Raw genomic sequence first — 14,178 nt, 5'->3', positions numbered from 1 at the left:
TGTATCCGGGATCTCGTTCTTTCGGTCACGACCCACAGCTCGTGACCATAGGTGAGGACAGGAACGTAGATCGACCGGTAAATCGAGAGCTTTGCCTTTCGGCTCAGCTCCTTCTTCACCACAACGGACCGATACAGCGTCCGCATCACTGCAGACGCTGCACCGATCCGTCTGTCGATCTCCCGCTCTAACCTACCCTCACTCGTGAACAAGACCCCAAGATACTTGAACTCCTCCACTTGGGGCAGGACCTCATCCCCGACCCGCAGAGAGCACTCCACCCTTTTCCGACTGAGGACCATGGTCTCGGATTTGGAGGTGCTGATCCTCATCCCAACCGCTTCACACTCGGCTGCAAACCGCTCCAGCGAGAGCTGGAGATCACGGCTTGAAGAAGCCAGCAGCACCACATCATCTGCAAAAAGCAGAGATGCAATGTTGAGGCCACCAAACCGGTCCTTGGATTGCATTTACCTGTATTTGATTTCACCTTGTAGATATTTTTTTAACATATATATTTTTTGACTTTGTTACATCTGTGTTTTATGGGTAATTTAATTTTAGTAGTGTCATTGTAATTTTTTTTTAAATATTTCTAAATTTTGAATTTGAATCTGACACCCTCCCCCACTTTAAAATATAATATTGTATATAGATTATTTTAAAAAATCGGTATTATACATTTAAAAATCACTTCAATATATATATACTTATATATATATATATATACTTTTATGCATTTATTGTCATACTGTGTTTGTTTGTCTTTCCAGGAAGTGTGTTAGTAGAGAGAAAGAGGGAGGGAGGGAGGGCGGCATTGGTGTTGGACGGGAAAACATGCTTGCTCATCTTTTATCAGCATGAGTCAGCACTGTTGCAACAGACACACGCGCGCGTGCACACACACACTGGCTCCCTCCCTCACACACACACACGCTTTGACAGATGAGTGTGTGAAGCTCGCTTCGCTTGTCTCAAAGTCGTCAAAAAACTCCAAAGAACCAAGACGAAGCTACGAACAGGTAAGCGCGTCCTATTTATTTTCGCATTATCATCATCATTTGGCTCGTTTTTTGGCGCGTGATTGAAGTTGTTGTGACGTCTAACGCGTGCGCGCGCAGATGCCCTCGTACACGTACGCGTGCGCGGCGCACCCAACGCGCGTCCTGCGGCGCCTGGACGAGCTGCGGCTGCGCGGGGCGCTGTGTGACGTCACCGTGCAGGTAGACGGCCGCCGTTTCCACGCCCACCGCGCCGTGCTGGCCTCGTGCAGCGACTACTTCGCCGGAACGCTCCACCGCGAGCAGCCGGACAGCGATGACGTCACGCTGCCGCCCGAGGTGAGAGCGACTTGAGTGGCCTGAGCAGGGTGACGTCACTTTGTTTACCCCGGTGGGTGGAAACGTGCACTCACTGGCGCACGTTGTAATGGATGTCATTGGAGCGTGTGCCTAATTAAGTGGCAGGTTTACTAATGTGAGGATGACGTCACTTAGTTTATCCCAAGGGAGGGAAGTGTACCTAATGAAGTGGCCAATTGATGAAAATATTTATTTGTATAGGGTTTCATTGGAGGGTGGACCTATTATAAAAAAATGTACACAGATGATCATGATGGACATTTTCCTGTCTCTTAGGTAACCGTGGGTGGGTTCGAGCCCCTGCTGAGGTTCGCCTACACGTCCGAGTTGCTCTTTGGCAAACACAACATCCTAGAAATCCGCCAGGCGGCAACGACGCTGGGCTTCAGAGACCTGGATCACGCCAGTTTCGACTTCCTGCAACCCAAATTCAACTCGGACCCGCCGCTGCCACCATCACAGAGGAAAAGGTGCTGTGCAAAGAAGGAGAAGAGCAAGGAGGAGGACCCCGAAGGCAAAGCCGTCAAACCGGTGCAGAGGGAATTGGCTCTGCCCAGCTACTCAGGGGGGAATGACAGGAGGACCGCATTCTCATATTGGCCTGCTGGGGGCACAGGAGGCCCCAAGTATCGCAAATTCCAGCTGGCTTGTGGGAAAGAGACACCCCAGAAACATTGCGGATGGAACGAGACCTTTGGAGAAGGACATCAGGAACCAGAAACCAAGTTCTGTGGTGATGCCGATCGAGTTGCAGAAATTCACGGAAGCCGGGATGCAACGGAGCTTCCAGGAAATTGCGGCAGTGAGGGTGACAACGTGGATAAGTATTCTAAATGTGAACCTGGCTCCCTGGATCAGGGCACTGTCTCAAAAGATGGAGAACAAGAACCAGGAACAAGGTTCTCAAATGTTACCAAGAAAGTACAAAGTCCCAGAAGACGAACAGGTTGTAAAGACATAGAGCAGCTTCCAGGAAAGGGTGCCAATGTGAGTTTAAGGCCTGACTTGATCCCCTCATACCAGGAGACCATCACAAAAGATGGACAAGGACCAGGAACAAGGTTCTCTGGTGGTCTCAAACTGGTTCCAGATGCCACCCGGAAACACGAAGGTCATGTAAGCCTGACAGAACACAACGATGTAGTGGAACTTTCAGGAAATTACGCCAATAAGGACCTCAGGTTCCACTCAGTCCCCTCTCATCCGAAAACTATCACAGAAGGCCGAGAACAAAGACCAGGAACAAGGATTTCTATTGGTTCCGATTTGGTAGCAGGTGAAGCACCCGGACGTGAGGATGGAATGGAGTTTCCAGGAAATGTTGCCAATGGGAGTCCCGGGTCCCCTCTTATCAGGACACCACCGCAAAAAGACACAGACCAAGGACCAGGGACCAGACTCCCAAGTGGTCCTGATCTGGTATCAGGTGAAACTGGAAAAGATGAAGGCCCTGGAAGTCTGATGGGATGCAAGGACGTGGATAGGCATCTCGAGTCTGATTCAAACCCCTCACATCCAAAAACAGAAGATGGAGAAAAAGGACCAGGTACAATGTTCTCTGCTGGTTCCACTCTGGTAGCAGGTGCCATCCAGAGAACTGAAGGTCCCAGGCGCAAGTACAGATTGGACTATCTTGGTTTAAACTCTGGCCCCTCTCATCAAATCACTAACAAAGAAGACAAAGAACACGCAGCTGGAACAAGAGTCTCTCATGATCCTAAGCTGGTTCCAGGGACCACCTGTAAAGGCGAAGTTCTCAGAAGACTAACGGGTTTTGATGACCTATCCGGGATTTCAGAATATGGCACCAGCTTGGAACCCGGGACCGACTTTGACCCCTCTCATGAGAACACTATCTCAGAAGTTGAAGAACAAGGACCAGGAACAAGCTTCTTTGGTGTTCCTGATCTGGTAGCAGGTTCTACTTGGAAAGTTGAAAGTCCTGGAACACTAACGAGATGCAAGGACCTATACATGTGCCCTAGGCCCGACTCAGGCCCCTTTCATCAAGAGACCATCTCCAAAGGCAGCAAACAAAGACCAGGAATGAAATTATTTGGTGCCACAAGGAAAGTTGAAGGTCCTGGAAGCGAGGATGAATCAGATCTTTCAGGAAACGGGGCAGGAGACAAACTGGACACATGTACCAGGTCTGACCCTGCCCAATTCTATCAGAACATCATAAAAAACAAAGAACAAGGACCAGGAACGCAGTTCTTCAGTAGTCTCGATCTGGCCCCTGGTGTCACCTTGAAAACTGAAGCTCCAGGACGTGAGGAGGGCGCAGCTTACTCCGGCTCCGACCCCGGCCCCTCTCATCAAAACTGGCTCCGGGTCGACCTCAAGTGCCCCTTCCTGGCACAGAATATGGACCCAGAGCGGGGCGGCCCTCCGTGGAAGGGAGGCGCGCTGTCCGAGAGTGAGGGAGCGTCCCAATCAGGCCTGTCATCCCTCAACTCGGGTGAGGACGGCGACTCAGAGACTGACGGCGAGGGAGAATGGTGCCCCAGAGAGCGGGCCAGACAGGTGAGTACTGAGCAGAACAGGGCGCGATTGATGCAGGTCCAATTTGTGCGCTGCCTAAACAGGCTTCTGGAGAAACATTGAAAAGTCTTAAAATTACTGTAAGTCGTAGATTTGTTGGAAAGTCATTTGCAAATGTTTGCATTGGGTTGCTATGGCAACCAGTTAATTATTCACTAGTTCAGTGTGCATTCATTGGCAAGCAGCCTCGGTTTGATGTCATTGCCCAGTAAATCCGCCACTTAATAATTGACAGTTGACTCAATGTAACTGTTTGTGCTAAGCTAGTGTGTGTATATAAACCTAATTATTATGATTTTTAAACGTACAAACGTACAAGACTGATTGCTAACAACACTGATTATTAGTGCTAACAGGGGTACTAACATACTAGCATAACTGATAGTTAGTCTGTTAACTTGGGGTAACCATATTTCCATTTCCCAAAAAAGAGGACAATTTGAAGCAATGCCATTCGGACATTTTTATGAATTTATAAAAACTCCCGGATGCCTGAACAGGATGTACGAAAATGGTCTGTCCTCCCAAAAGAGTTAACTATTAGAGTATTAAGATGTCTGATGCTAACATTTAGAGTGCGAACAAAACTGGTGGTTAAAGAGTGCTAACGCGACTGATCATTAGTGTGCTAGCAATGATGTTAAAAATGCTGACAAGTTTGATTGCAAGAATGCCAATACAGCAATAAGTTGAATTGCTTGCGTGCTAAACAGAATGCTAACAAGATTAATTGTTAGCACGATAGCAAAAAGTGCTAGCAAAACAGATTGTCACAGCGCTAACATGGTAAAGATTTGGTCTTGATGTTGTGTCCTCATCTACAGTAAATTGTGGCGTGTGTATCAGGTTGATCTTCCGTTCTCTGTGGACTATGCTGTGCGTCTGAGTCGCTTGGACCTGCAGAATTTGCTGAGTCGGCACACGTTGACCTGCCAACAGCTGGACTTGATCAACGATGTCCGACGGCGTAGCAAGAACAGGCTGGCCGCACAACGCTGCCGCAAGAGGAAGTTGGAGTGCATCGCAAACCTGCAGGAGGAAATCAACAAACTGGTAAGAGCCAGGCAGACGCAACTAATCGATACCGCGGACTTCAAGCAATGGCGGCAACGTGGGTGACGCTGCTTGCCGGCTAAATGGGTTGCTAGTTGACGTCAAAACTGACGTTGCATATCTGTACAAGACAGTCAGTCAATGAGTTAGTTAGTTGACTAGTTAGTCAGTAAGGTGATAGCCATTTTCTTATTTACTCAATGATTGAGTAGAATGAGTGAATTAGTTGTTAAGGCTATTAGTCAGTCAGTGAATCAGTTTGTTTGCTAACTAGTAGTCAGTTGTTCGGTTAGTAGTCAGTTAGATAGACAGTGAGTGAGTGAGTTAGGTAGTTAGGCAATACGTTAGTCAAATTAGTTTGTCAGTCAACTACTTATATAAGAATTTGCATGTTAGGTTACCAGTAAGTCAGTAAGTCTGTAGGTATTTATTAATTTTGTGAGTTAGTTGGTCACATACGTGAGTTGTTCAGTCAGTCAGTCATTCAGCTAGTTGCTTCTTTAAAATTTGTGTCAGGTAGCTAACCAGTTAGTCATTCCTTCAAACAGTTAGTTAGCTAACAGGTCAGTCATTCATTTTGTAATTTTGTCAACCACTCTGCCAGTGAGTTTGTGTGTCAGTCAGTCAGTGAGTTGGTTAGTCCATCAGTGAGTGAGTTAGTCAGTCAGTTAATTAGCATGTCAGTTAGTTAGATGATTACTTCATTAGTTAACCAGTTACTCAGCCAGTTTTATTTTTTAGTTTATATGTCAGTTGCTCACTTGTTTAGTCACTCAGTTGCTTTGTCAGTTGTTTACTCCATCAGCTAGGTAGTTATTTAGTTAGTCAGTTTATTAGCTGCGTTAGTTAGTCAATTAGTTGATGAGTCAATCAGTCACTTACAGTAGCTTGTAGTGAGTTACTCAATCAATTTAGTGTGTGTCAGTGAGTTATTTTTTTTTCCCGTGATGGCTTCCCTGTAACACGACACGTATGTTGTGTTGTTGTCCTGCCTCAGAAGTGTGAGCGTGAAAAGCTCCTGGAGGAGCAGAACCATCTTCATCACCTGAAGACCACCACCTGCCTCAGTGTCACGGCCCTAAGCCAGCGCGTCTGTAGCGAGGCCAGGCCAGACCAGCTGCGACTCCTCGACCCCCAATGCCCCCTCGCGTCACATCTGGATGCCTTACTCTTGACTCCATCCTCATCTTCCTCAACACCATCTGAGACTGAAGGACATTTAGAGGACATTTAGAGGCATGGAGGCCTCATGTATTTTAAAAAATATATATTGATAGTCTTTTCTTGTGTTATTTTTGTATTTTTATATGATAACTTCCTTAAGCACATTTGGACATGAACACAACACAAGCAACTATATTTGTACTAGGCACAATTTTATTTTTATTTTTGTGCTCAAGGACCATATTTGAATAAAAAGCACAATTCATTAGGCAGTATAAAAGGTATGGATAATAGTTTATTTCGATAGCAATTTCTCGCTGTTTAAAAACAGTGTATACTATATATATGGTGAATTAACCAATTACATTATTTAAAATGTTAAAATGAATAATATATATAACTGTATTTTTTTTTTTTTTTTTTAAATATCGATGTTTGCCCAGCCCTTCTTTAACAGGTACACTCACTCATAAATGTCCTGCCATGAGTCGGTAATAGACATATTCTAGTATATTTCCATCTATTGCTTTCTGTTACCCTGCTGTAAACATTTTACTGCCAACTCTTTGGCAAGTTTTATACATTTAAATATGTACGAATTTGCACTGAAACAAACCATGTTCAGCTGGACTACGTTCGTGTGTTTAAAGATAGCGATTCATTTGATGGCAAATTATTGTATTTGGTGCCAAAGTTGTTTCTGTGTTCCTCTCAAAACACACAAAATGAAACACTTGAAATGTACAGATTCACATATGTTGGAGTAAAACAATTTAAATATGAATTTGTTTTTTCTTTTAGTGGGGAAAACAATCCCCACTATTAGCTGGTTTAGGTCGATTCGCAAAATGTGCACCTGCATCTTTCTGTTTGCATACCTGTGACGCTTGTAAAAGGTTGTAATGTGACCACTATGCCGCCAGAGGGCACCAGAATCTCGAGAAAGAAGCGATGTAATCCACTTCATTGAAACGTCATTCAGGTTGAAGGCTTTACTTCAAGCAAATTGGCGTGCCGTGCTGGTGCGTGAGATTGAGTCCAATCCCTGTCAAAATGGTGGAACAATTCAGCATGATTAAGGTCAGTAATGCGATTCATGGCTGTTCATATTCCTCATCAGAACTAGTAGCTGGCTAACTATATGTGCTAAATCCTTGTCAACCTGCCTTAACTGGGGTCAGGTGGCCATCTTGCCTAACGTGAGCATTAGCATATTAGCAATTGAGCAATTCTCGTTTGAAATCGTAGCCAACTACATGGGCAAGATTGACCATTCTAAGCTATGTTAGCAACTTCTACACGTTAGAATTTCTTACTAGAGAATGTATGGTACAAATGCAACTACTGGTACATGTGCAAAATCTCAGTCAAGCTGCCACAACACATCCTCTACTCAGGGCTAGCTTGCTATGTGTTAGCATACCAACTGTTAGCACATTAGCATTCCTCATTTGAAATAGCAGCCGACGACAGGGCATGTTTTAAAAGTCCTTGTCTATCCAAGTATTTTTGCTCAGGTTGAGGTGACTAGCGGTATGCAGGCTCCCTCTTGTGGTACACAAAAGAATCACTGAATAAAATGTTCAAACTGTGCATATGTTTACAACAGTAGCTTCAACCTTGTTTTAATCCAACACAGTAAATTTGTTAATTACAGTCCAGTTATAAGTACAATAAGTTTGCATTGTAGACTTTTAGATAAAAATGTTTTTAACCTTTTTTGTGCAAATACATTTTTATTGAATAATAATAATTTAAGTACAGTTTTTCTTAAAAAAAAAAAAAAAAGTCCCCATACTCATTCACTGTCATTGATAGTAATAGAAGTCCAATCAACAAGAAAAAATGTTTTAACCAACAAAAATATTAACACTTGGACATACTATGCTAGTACTGTATTGTAATTTTGGTCTTGGAGAGTCGAGTGTTTTTTTTTGAAGTTGTAATTGGTGTAAAAAGTTTAAGAACCACTGCCTCGTGCTTTAAGGTGACATCCACACGCACAGTTTTTGCCGGTGTTGTTTGTTTGTGTGTGAAATTTTCAATTCACTGTTGTGACTGATGAGTGAAAGCTATAGAATAAATACTACTGTTTTGTCAACATCCGTTGTCAAAATATGGTCAATAAGTTAATTTAAAAACAAAACAACACGAAAGAAGATTTGAAATAAAAGATGTGCAAGATGGGTTAAGGTCTTTTTGAGTTCACTTGAAGCATCCCGCGCATCCGTACGACTGGCGACGCTGTCGGTCGAGTCGCGGCGTGACTGTGTCGGCCGCCGCCGTTCTCCTCAGGAAAGCGTGCTCGCTCGCCATGATTTGTTTCACCAGGAAGTTGGCCGCCTCCTCAATGTTCAGATTGTCCTGTGGTGACAAGAATAAAGGAGAACAACGGTGATTCACTATTTATTTTTGTTGTTGTTGTTTTATACGTTAAAGGTGCAGTGTGCAGTTTAAAAAGGTCATATTAAAGCTTTTTCTACATCATGCATGCTCCACCAATGCCGAGTTGAGTACGAAGAACCCGTTTTAATCTGACGGCACCTATCATCTTTTTTCTTCCCTTTTATAGTAGAGTGTGCGGACCCGAACACTCCACAGTTTCCTTGGGGAGGGGCGGAGTTTTTCTTACCTCATTTGAAGCCATGTCTTTGTTTGTCAACTGTGGCTGTCGCGTTAAGATTGACACAGATGCTGCAGTTACGCTTGAGGCCAGAGGTGGCAGTCACGAGTAAAAAAAAAAAAGTGACCAACTGCACAGTCACGAGTAAAAAAAAAAAAGTGACCAACTGCACAAAGATCCTTTAAAACTAATGTTTTCGTACTTAAAAATATCTATTTATTTTATAATAAAAAAATACACATTTTTTTAAAATTCCATTAAAAAAATTCAAATGTGAAAAAACATCTTGTCATTTTTTATAATTTAATTTAAAAAAAAAACTTTTTTTTACGAATATTTTGTTTTTCTAAAATGTTTTAACGATTTAAATTTTTTTTAAATAAACTTGCAAATATACAAAAATGTACCTGATTTTATTTTGTAACACTTTAAATCAGGTAAAAAAAACATTTTTAACTAATAGAAAAACAAAAATTTGGCGTCATTTTAAAAATGTAAAAAAAACATTCATTTTAAAGTGTTCTAAGTTTCTAACACACATATATATTTTTTTTAAAGAACACATTTCCAAAAGCCTAATAGAACAGCTGAACTTTAAAATCCTGGCATTCCAACAGGGGTGTGTAGACTTTTTTTTCCCCCTTAATAAATCAACTGCATGCCATGCCATCTTCAAGCTTGTAAAAACCTTAAGGCCAACCTTGGCGGAGGTCTCGAAGCATCCGGCAAATCCGTGCTCCCTGCAGAACTGCTCCATCTTGAGGCCGTTGGCGGGTAGCGCGTGTCCCTGCTCGCATTTGTTGGCCAGCAGCACGGTGGCGACGCCGCGGCCGTCGGTCAGCGTCAGCTTGGAGTCCAGGTCCGCCTTCCACTTGAGCACCGCCTCGAAGGTGCTCGGCCGCGTCACGTCGAACACGATAAACGCGCCGGTCGCCTCACGGTAGTAGACTCGCGTCATGTTGCCAAAACGCTCCTGGCCTGCCAATAAATACACAAGAATAAACACAATATTTGGGGGGGGGGGGGTAGAAATGTTAACATGCATAATCTGGGGGGGGGAACTTCATCTTGAAAAAGTATGATTTCATTGATGATATTACGACTTTTTACTAAAATAAAAAACACTTAATTTTTTTTCACTTTTAATCCAACTTTTCCCCCCCAAAATATTTGTAAAATGTTTAACTTAAAATTTTCTTGTAAAAAATTAATAAATCTTAGACTTTTTTTTTTACCCCGAACCTAAGGATGTTCCATACGATCTTCTTTTCCACACCAATAGTGCGAATACTCAAGTCATCACCGATATCAAATACTGATACCACAAGGACATAAAATTCTTAAAAATACAATGACAGATCATCTTTAAAGACCTACAGTATAAGCCTACAAATTTTTTTAAAGGAAAAAAATACGCTTTACTACAAATTTATTTTCTCAAAATATTTGCCTTTTTAGTTATATTTTAATAACATTTGCTGTAAAAAAAAAAAAAAAAAACTTTTCTATGATAACCCTTTACATGTTTTATTTTAACAACAAGACATTAATTGAATCAAATATTCTGACATTATTTTTGTAATATGAGTTTTTTTTTCTTTTAAAAAATATCTGATTTTTTGTACTGTAAGTCTTTGGCACTTTCGTTCATAGTTTGGCTGCTCCTGCGGCTTATACTCAGGTGTGAATTGTATGTACTGTATTCAAATTACACCTCAGACTCTTTTCATGATACTTTTTTTTTTTTTTATCTCGTTGCACTTACGCTCTGGAGCCACTTATAGTTTTTTATCTTTTAAAAAAATATGACTTCTGAAACAATATAATACACCTTTGTCTTTATTCTGTGTAAGTTGTTATGCGTCATGTTACCAAAATTCTCTTGACCAGCGGTGACAGACACACACTCGCGCACACAAAATTGCACACAATGCTTTACGCACAGTAATAAACTTGTTGATGTTGCAGCACATTCCTGCAGTGCACACAGGCCGTGCTTGTTGACATTAACTATGACTATTTGCACAAGACCTGCGTGTGTGTGTGTGTGTGTGTGTGTGTGTGTGTGTGTGTGTGTGTGTGTGTGTGTGTGTGTGTGTGTGTGTGTGTGTGTGTGTGTGTGTGTGTGTGTGTGTGTGTGTGTGTGTGTGTGTGTAAGAGCAGGTTCTCGCAGTCGTCGGCGTGACATTTCCCATCTCCGAAACTAATAAGCGAGCAGCTGACTCACCGGCCGCCATGTGACAGGATGTGCACCCTGCACTTCCTCCTTTGCGGACATAAAAATACACACAACTACTGTACGGACTTTTTGGCACCCTGCCTTTGGTTCGGCAGTCGAAGGGCGCCAAAAGGACAAGACATGGTTATCCCACAAAGACTTTTGCACTTAAAATATCAGGACTTTTTTTTTCTCTCCAAAATATTACTTTAATAATAATCAGGGTTTTTCCTGGCTCAAATTGAGGCAGAGGTGGTATCACCCTGACTATGATGGGTGACTACCGATACCAGGTATCTTATTTTAAGATATCGGTACTCGCGGCGGTGACCGATACCATTATGGGCCGCCCTCCTGCAGCCATTTTACGATCGGGGACTAGAAATGAGAAATTATATGAATCCAAAGTTGCCATTTTTTAAACTACAATCATTAAAAATGTATCCACTAGTACATATTAAATTGTAAATATAGTTAAGCGTTGTTGTAAAACACTTTTATGTTTATTGTATATACTGTGTTTTTATTACTTTGGCGATGGCTGGAGCGCCACCTCTTCCTCGCAACCAGGAAATGGGCGTGTGCAACGGTTGCTCCATGATCTGTTTCTTCTTCGGTACATTAAAGTTTAAAAAAAGAAAGGAGAAAAAAAAGCTGGTTCTTCTTCAGTTGTTGCTTCAGGTCTTTTCGGTGTACTGCTGTTAATATAGCGCCTCCATAATGGCACAACACTGTAACTGCAGTTAAAATGAGTTGCTGCACAGCTGTGTTGAGCGATATCAGTGGCCCAGGCTGGAGGTGGCGAGCAAATTAGGTGGAGGTGGCCGCCTCTGAATTTTGTACACAGGAAAAACCCTGATCATGATATTAGGAGGTTTTACCTTGAAACAAAAATAAATGAATGTATTGTCATCATATCATGAGCTTATAGGTGGAAAAAAGTTAATTTCTCGTGATATTGCGACTTAATGTCAAAAAATGTTTTATTCTCGTACTATATTTTTCATCTTGAAAACATGAATTATTGTAAAATTGTGACTTTATTTAAAAACAATTTGAATATTAGGGCTTTTTAATTTGATAAAAATTAAACTTTTTCACGGAATACATTTTTTTTTCAATTGTTAATTAAAAACAACCTTATACCCAAACTTCCCTACTTTTTTTCTTGAAAAATATGTATTTTTTTGTTTAGTCATATAAATAAATTTGAAATTCTGGTAGGGTAACACCCCAAAAAGTTTTTGTAAAAAAAGAAGAAAAAAACACTTTAAAAAAATACCATTCCCCTCTTATTTTACATCTTCATCATTAAAAAGTTGTTATTTTATTTTAAACTCATTTGCTCCCAAAAACGTAAATATTGCTGTGGTCCCAAAATGTATTTATACGTTTTATGGTGTGTTTTTTAATGCTAGAGCACACAGAAGGCTTTGATGCAGCCTCTGACCTGAAGAGGTCGCTTAAAGCAATGGCAGTTATTACAAAAAAGGTGGCAGCAGAGTATAAGAGATCAACCAGGTCCGAAGTGCAAAAAAAAAAAAAAGCAGACAGATTTGTGAATAATTATGAAATTTAGCTATATTCTAATGCTAATTGCTGCAAAATGGAAACACACACCACCCACACACACACACACACACACACACACACATATATATATATATATATATATACATATATATATATATTCCTGATGAAAGAAGAGACTCTAATCTTTCTTTTGGTAGGTTCTATGTTTTTATAGCAATAGAACACAATATTCTGTGGGCAACTTTCGTCTTGTAATCAATTTTGTGGTATATTTTGATTGTGCCTGATTGTTTCAAGTAGTGCATGTCACATGAGTGGCATGCATGAGTGGATGTCACGCTCCATGCAAGTGGGACAAAGAGCACATTGGTAACCTGCATTATGTGCGTTACATCAATTGTGCCACATTGGACGCACTATAAGTACTTCCCCCCCCCCCCTTCTTAAACAATGACACAAACAAGTCTCACATGAGCGAAGGAGGCTGACGTTCGTTTAACAACACAATGAAAATAGCTTATTTTGGACATTTAAACTGAGTAAAAAATGTTTTATTTGGAAAAGTATTTTTTAAAACATATGTATTTAAAAAATGCCTATTAAAAAAAAATTATTTATGCCCCTTTGGTTTTTTTCTTGTATTAATACAGCAAAATACCCTAAAAAAAATCGGACTTTAAAAAAAACAACAACTATTTTTGTCATTTAAAATTTTCTACTACTATTCACTCTTTTTTTCGGTTTCGATTTTTTCTATTAAACACTGTTTTGTTTTTGAATATAAAAATGGAAATTACAACTACTATTCATCGATTAATTGGCAGATTAATTGATCATTAGTCGCAGCCCTAATGAATACAATGCAATCTTTAAAGTGGAACACCTCATAGCCATCGTATTTATTGATTAACAAATTATTATTATTTTTTTACAGTGACTCTAACCGTGTGCACGCGCACACATGACATGGCAGTGCATTTAAGAAAGTTGTCGCATGCACGTGCACACGCGGCGACGCTCCACGTTTGTCTGAAACTTTCCCCTAAAACAAAACAAAAAAAGTCGCCATTTGAGGAAGTCAAGAAAGCACACACGCGAGTTCCACGAGCTCGACAGGAATTCATCTAAGCGCTGCTAACTAAGGTCACTTGCGTGGGGCGTGGGGCGTGGGGGGGGGGGGGGGTTTACTCACCCGCGATGTCCCACAGCTGCAGGCGCACGGTCTCGTCTGCGTCCCAGCGCAGCACCTTGAGCGCGAAGTCCACGCCGATGGTGGCGCGGTAGTTGTGGGAGTAGGTGTGGTGCACGTAGCGGCGGATGATGGAGGTCTTGCCCACGCCCAGGTCGCCGATCACCAGCACCTTGTACAGGTGCTCCTTGCCGGGGCTCGCCATGCTCCACCTCGCTCTCGCGTCACACTCTCACACGCGCCTCTCTCTCTCTCACTCACTCACTCACTGGTTTGCTTGTTGTCTCGCACACACGCACGCAGAGACACGCTCGCTCCCGTGGGCTGTCGTGAGCGCGCAGGGAACGGCCTCCGTCAAGCCGAGTGTACGTACTCCTGCTTCCTGTTCACATGCTAATTATTTATGGATATTACAACAGGGAATATGAATATTAATAAATTTGGTCATAAGCACACCGAATAAACATCAATGTGCTCCGACTTTGATGTGGTT

The 14,178-nt window shown here is 41.8% G+C and overlaps 2 protein-coding genes across 2 annotated transcripts; one reads left to right on the top strand and one right to left on the bottom strand.

Moving 5' to 3' along the window:
* The first annotated feature begins 874 nt into the window (after positions 1 to 874).
* bach1b (BTB and CNC homology 1, basic leucine zipper transcription factor 1 b) lies at positions 875 to 6,906 on the top strand. Its single transcript, XM_086098628.1, has 5 exons — positions 875 to 1,022; positions 1,122 to 1,340; positions 1,638 to 3,887; positions 4,752 to 4,958; positions 5,956 to 6,906. The coding sequence occupies exons 2-5, from the start codon at positions 1,122 to 1,124 to the stop codon at positions 6,190 to 6,192; spliced, it is 2,913 nt and encodes a 970-aa protein (XP_085954754.1). The 5' UTR covers positions 875 to 1,022; the 3' UTR covers positions 6,193 to 6,906.
* Positions 6,907 to 7,604: 698 nt separating this feature from the next.
* Positions 7,605 to 13,949, bottom strand: rab38b (RAB38b, member of RAS oncogene family). The gene is made up of 3 exons (XM_086098634.1): positions 13,689 to 13,949; positions 9,446 to 9,723; positions 7,605 to 8,486 (listed from the first exon to the last, which is right to left on the bottom strand). The coding sequence occupies exons 1-3, from the start codon at positions 13,888 to 13,890 to the stop codon at positions 8,328 to 8,330; spliced, it is 639 nt and encodes a 212-aa protein (XP_085954760.1). The 5' UTR covers positions 13,891 to 13,949; the 3' UTR covers positions 7,605 to 8,327.
* Between the last annotated feature and the right edge of the window lie 229 nt (positions 13,950 to 14,178).

The sequence above is a fragment of the Leptonotus elevatus genome, chromosome 16 (genome assembly GCF_054856555.1).
Source record: "Leptonotus elevatus isolate MCC_2025b chromosome 16, RoL_Lele_1.0, whole genome shotgun sequence".
Taxonomy (NCBI): domain Eukaryota; kingdom Metazoa; phylum Chordata; class Actinopteri; order Syngnathiformes; family Syngnathidae; genus Leptonotus; species Leptonotus elevatus.
The sequence above is the reverse complement of the archived record's forward strand: the minus strand, read 5'-3'. Positions and strand labels throughout refer to the sequence as shown.

Bases quoted from the DNA above. Each gene is read 5' to 3' on its own strand.
- rab38b (XM_086098634.1), bottom strand. From the start codon at position 13,890: ATGGCGAGCCCCGGCAAGGAGCACCTGTACAAGGTGCTGGTGATCGGC. The intron at 9,724-13,688 runs GTGAGTAAACCC...ATTTATTGGCAG, and splicing joins GCAGCTGTGGGACATCGCGG to GCCAGGAGCGTTTTGGCAAC. The intron at 8,487-9,445 runs GTTGGCCTTAAG...TTGTCACCACAG, and splicing joins GCTTCGAGACCTCCGCCAAG to GACAATCTGAACATTGAGGA.
- bach1b (XM_086098628.1), top strand. From the start codon at position 1,122: ATGCCCTCGTACACGTACGCGTGCGCGGCGCACCCAACGCGCGTCCTG. The intron at 3,888-4,751 runs GTGAGTACTGAG...CGTGTGTATCAG, and splicing joins CCAGAGAGCGGGCCAGACAG to GTTGATCTTCCGTTCTCTGT. The intron at 4,959-5,955 runs GTAAGAGCCAGG...GTCCTGCCTCAG, and splicing joins AGGAGGAAATCAACAAACTG to AAGTGTGAGCGTGAAAAGCT.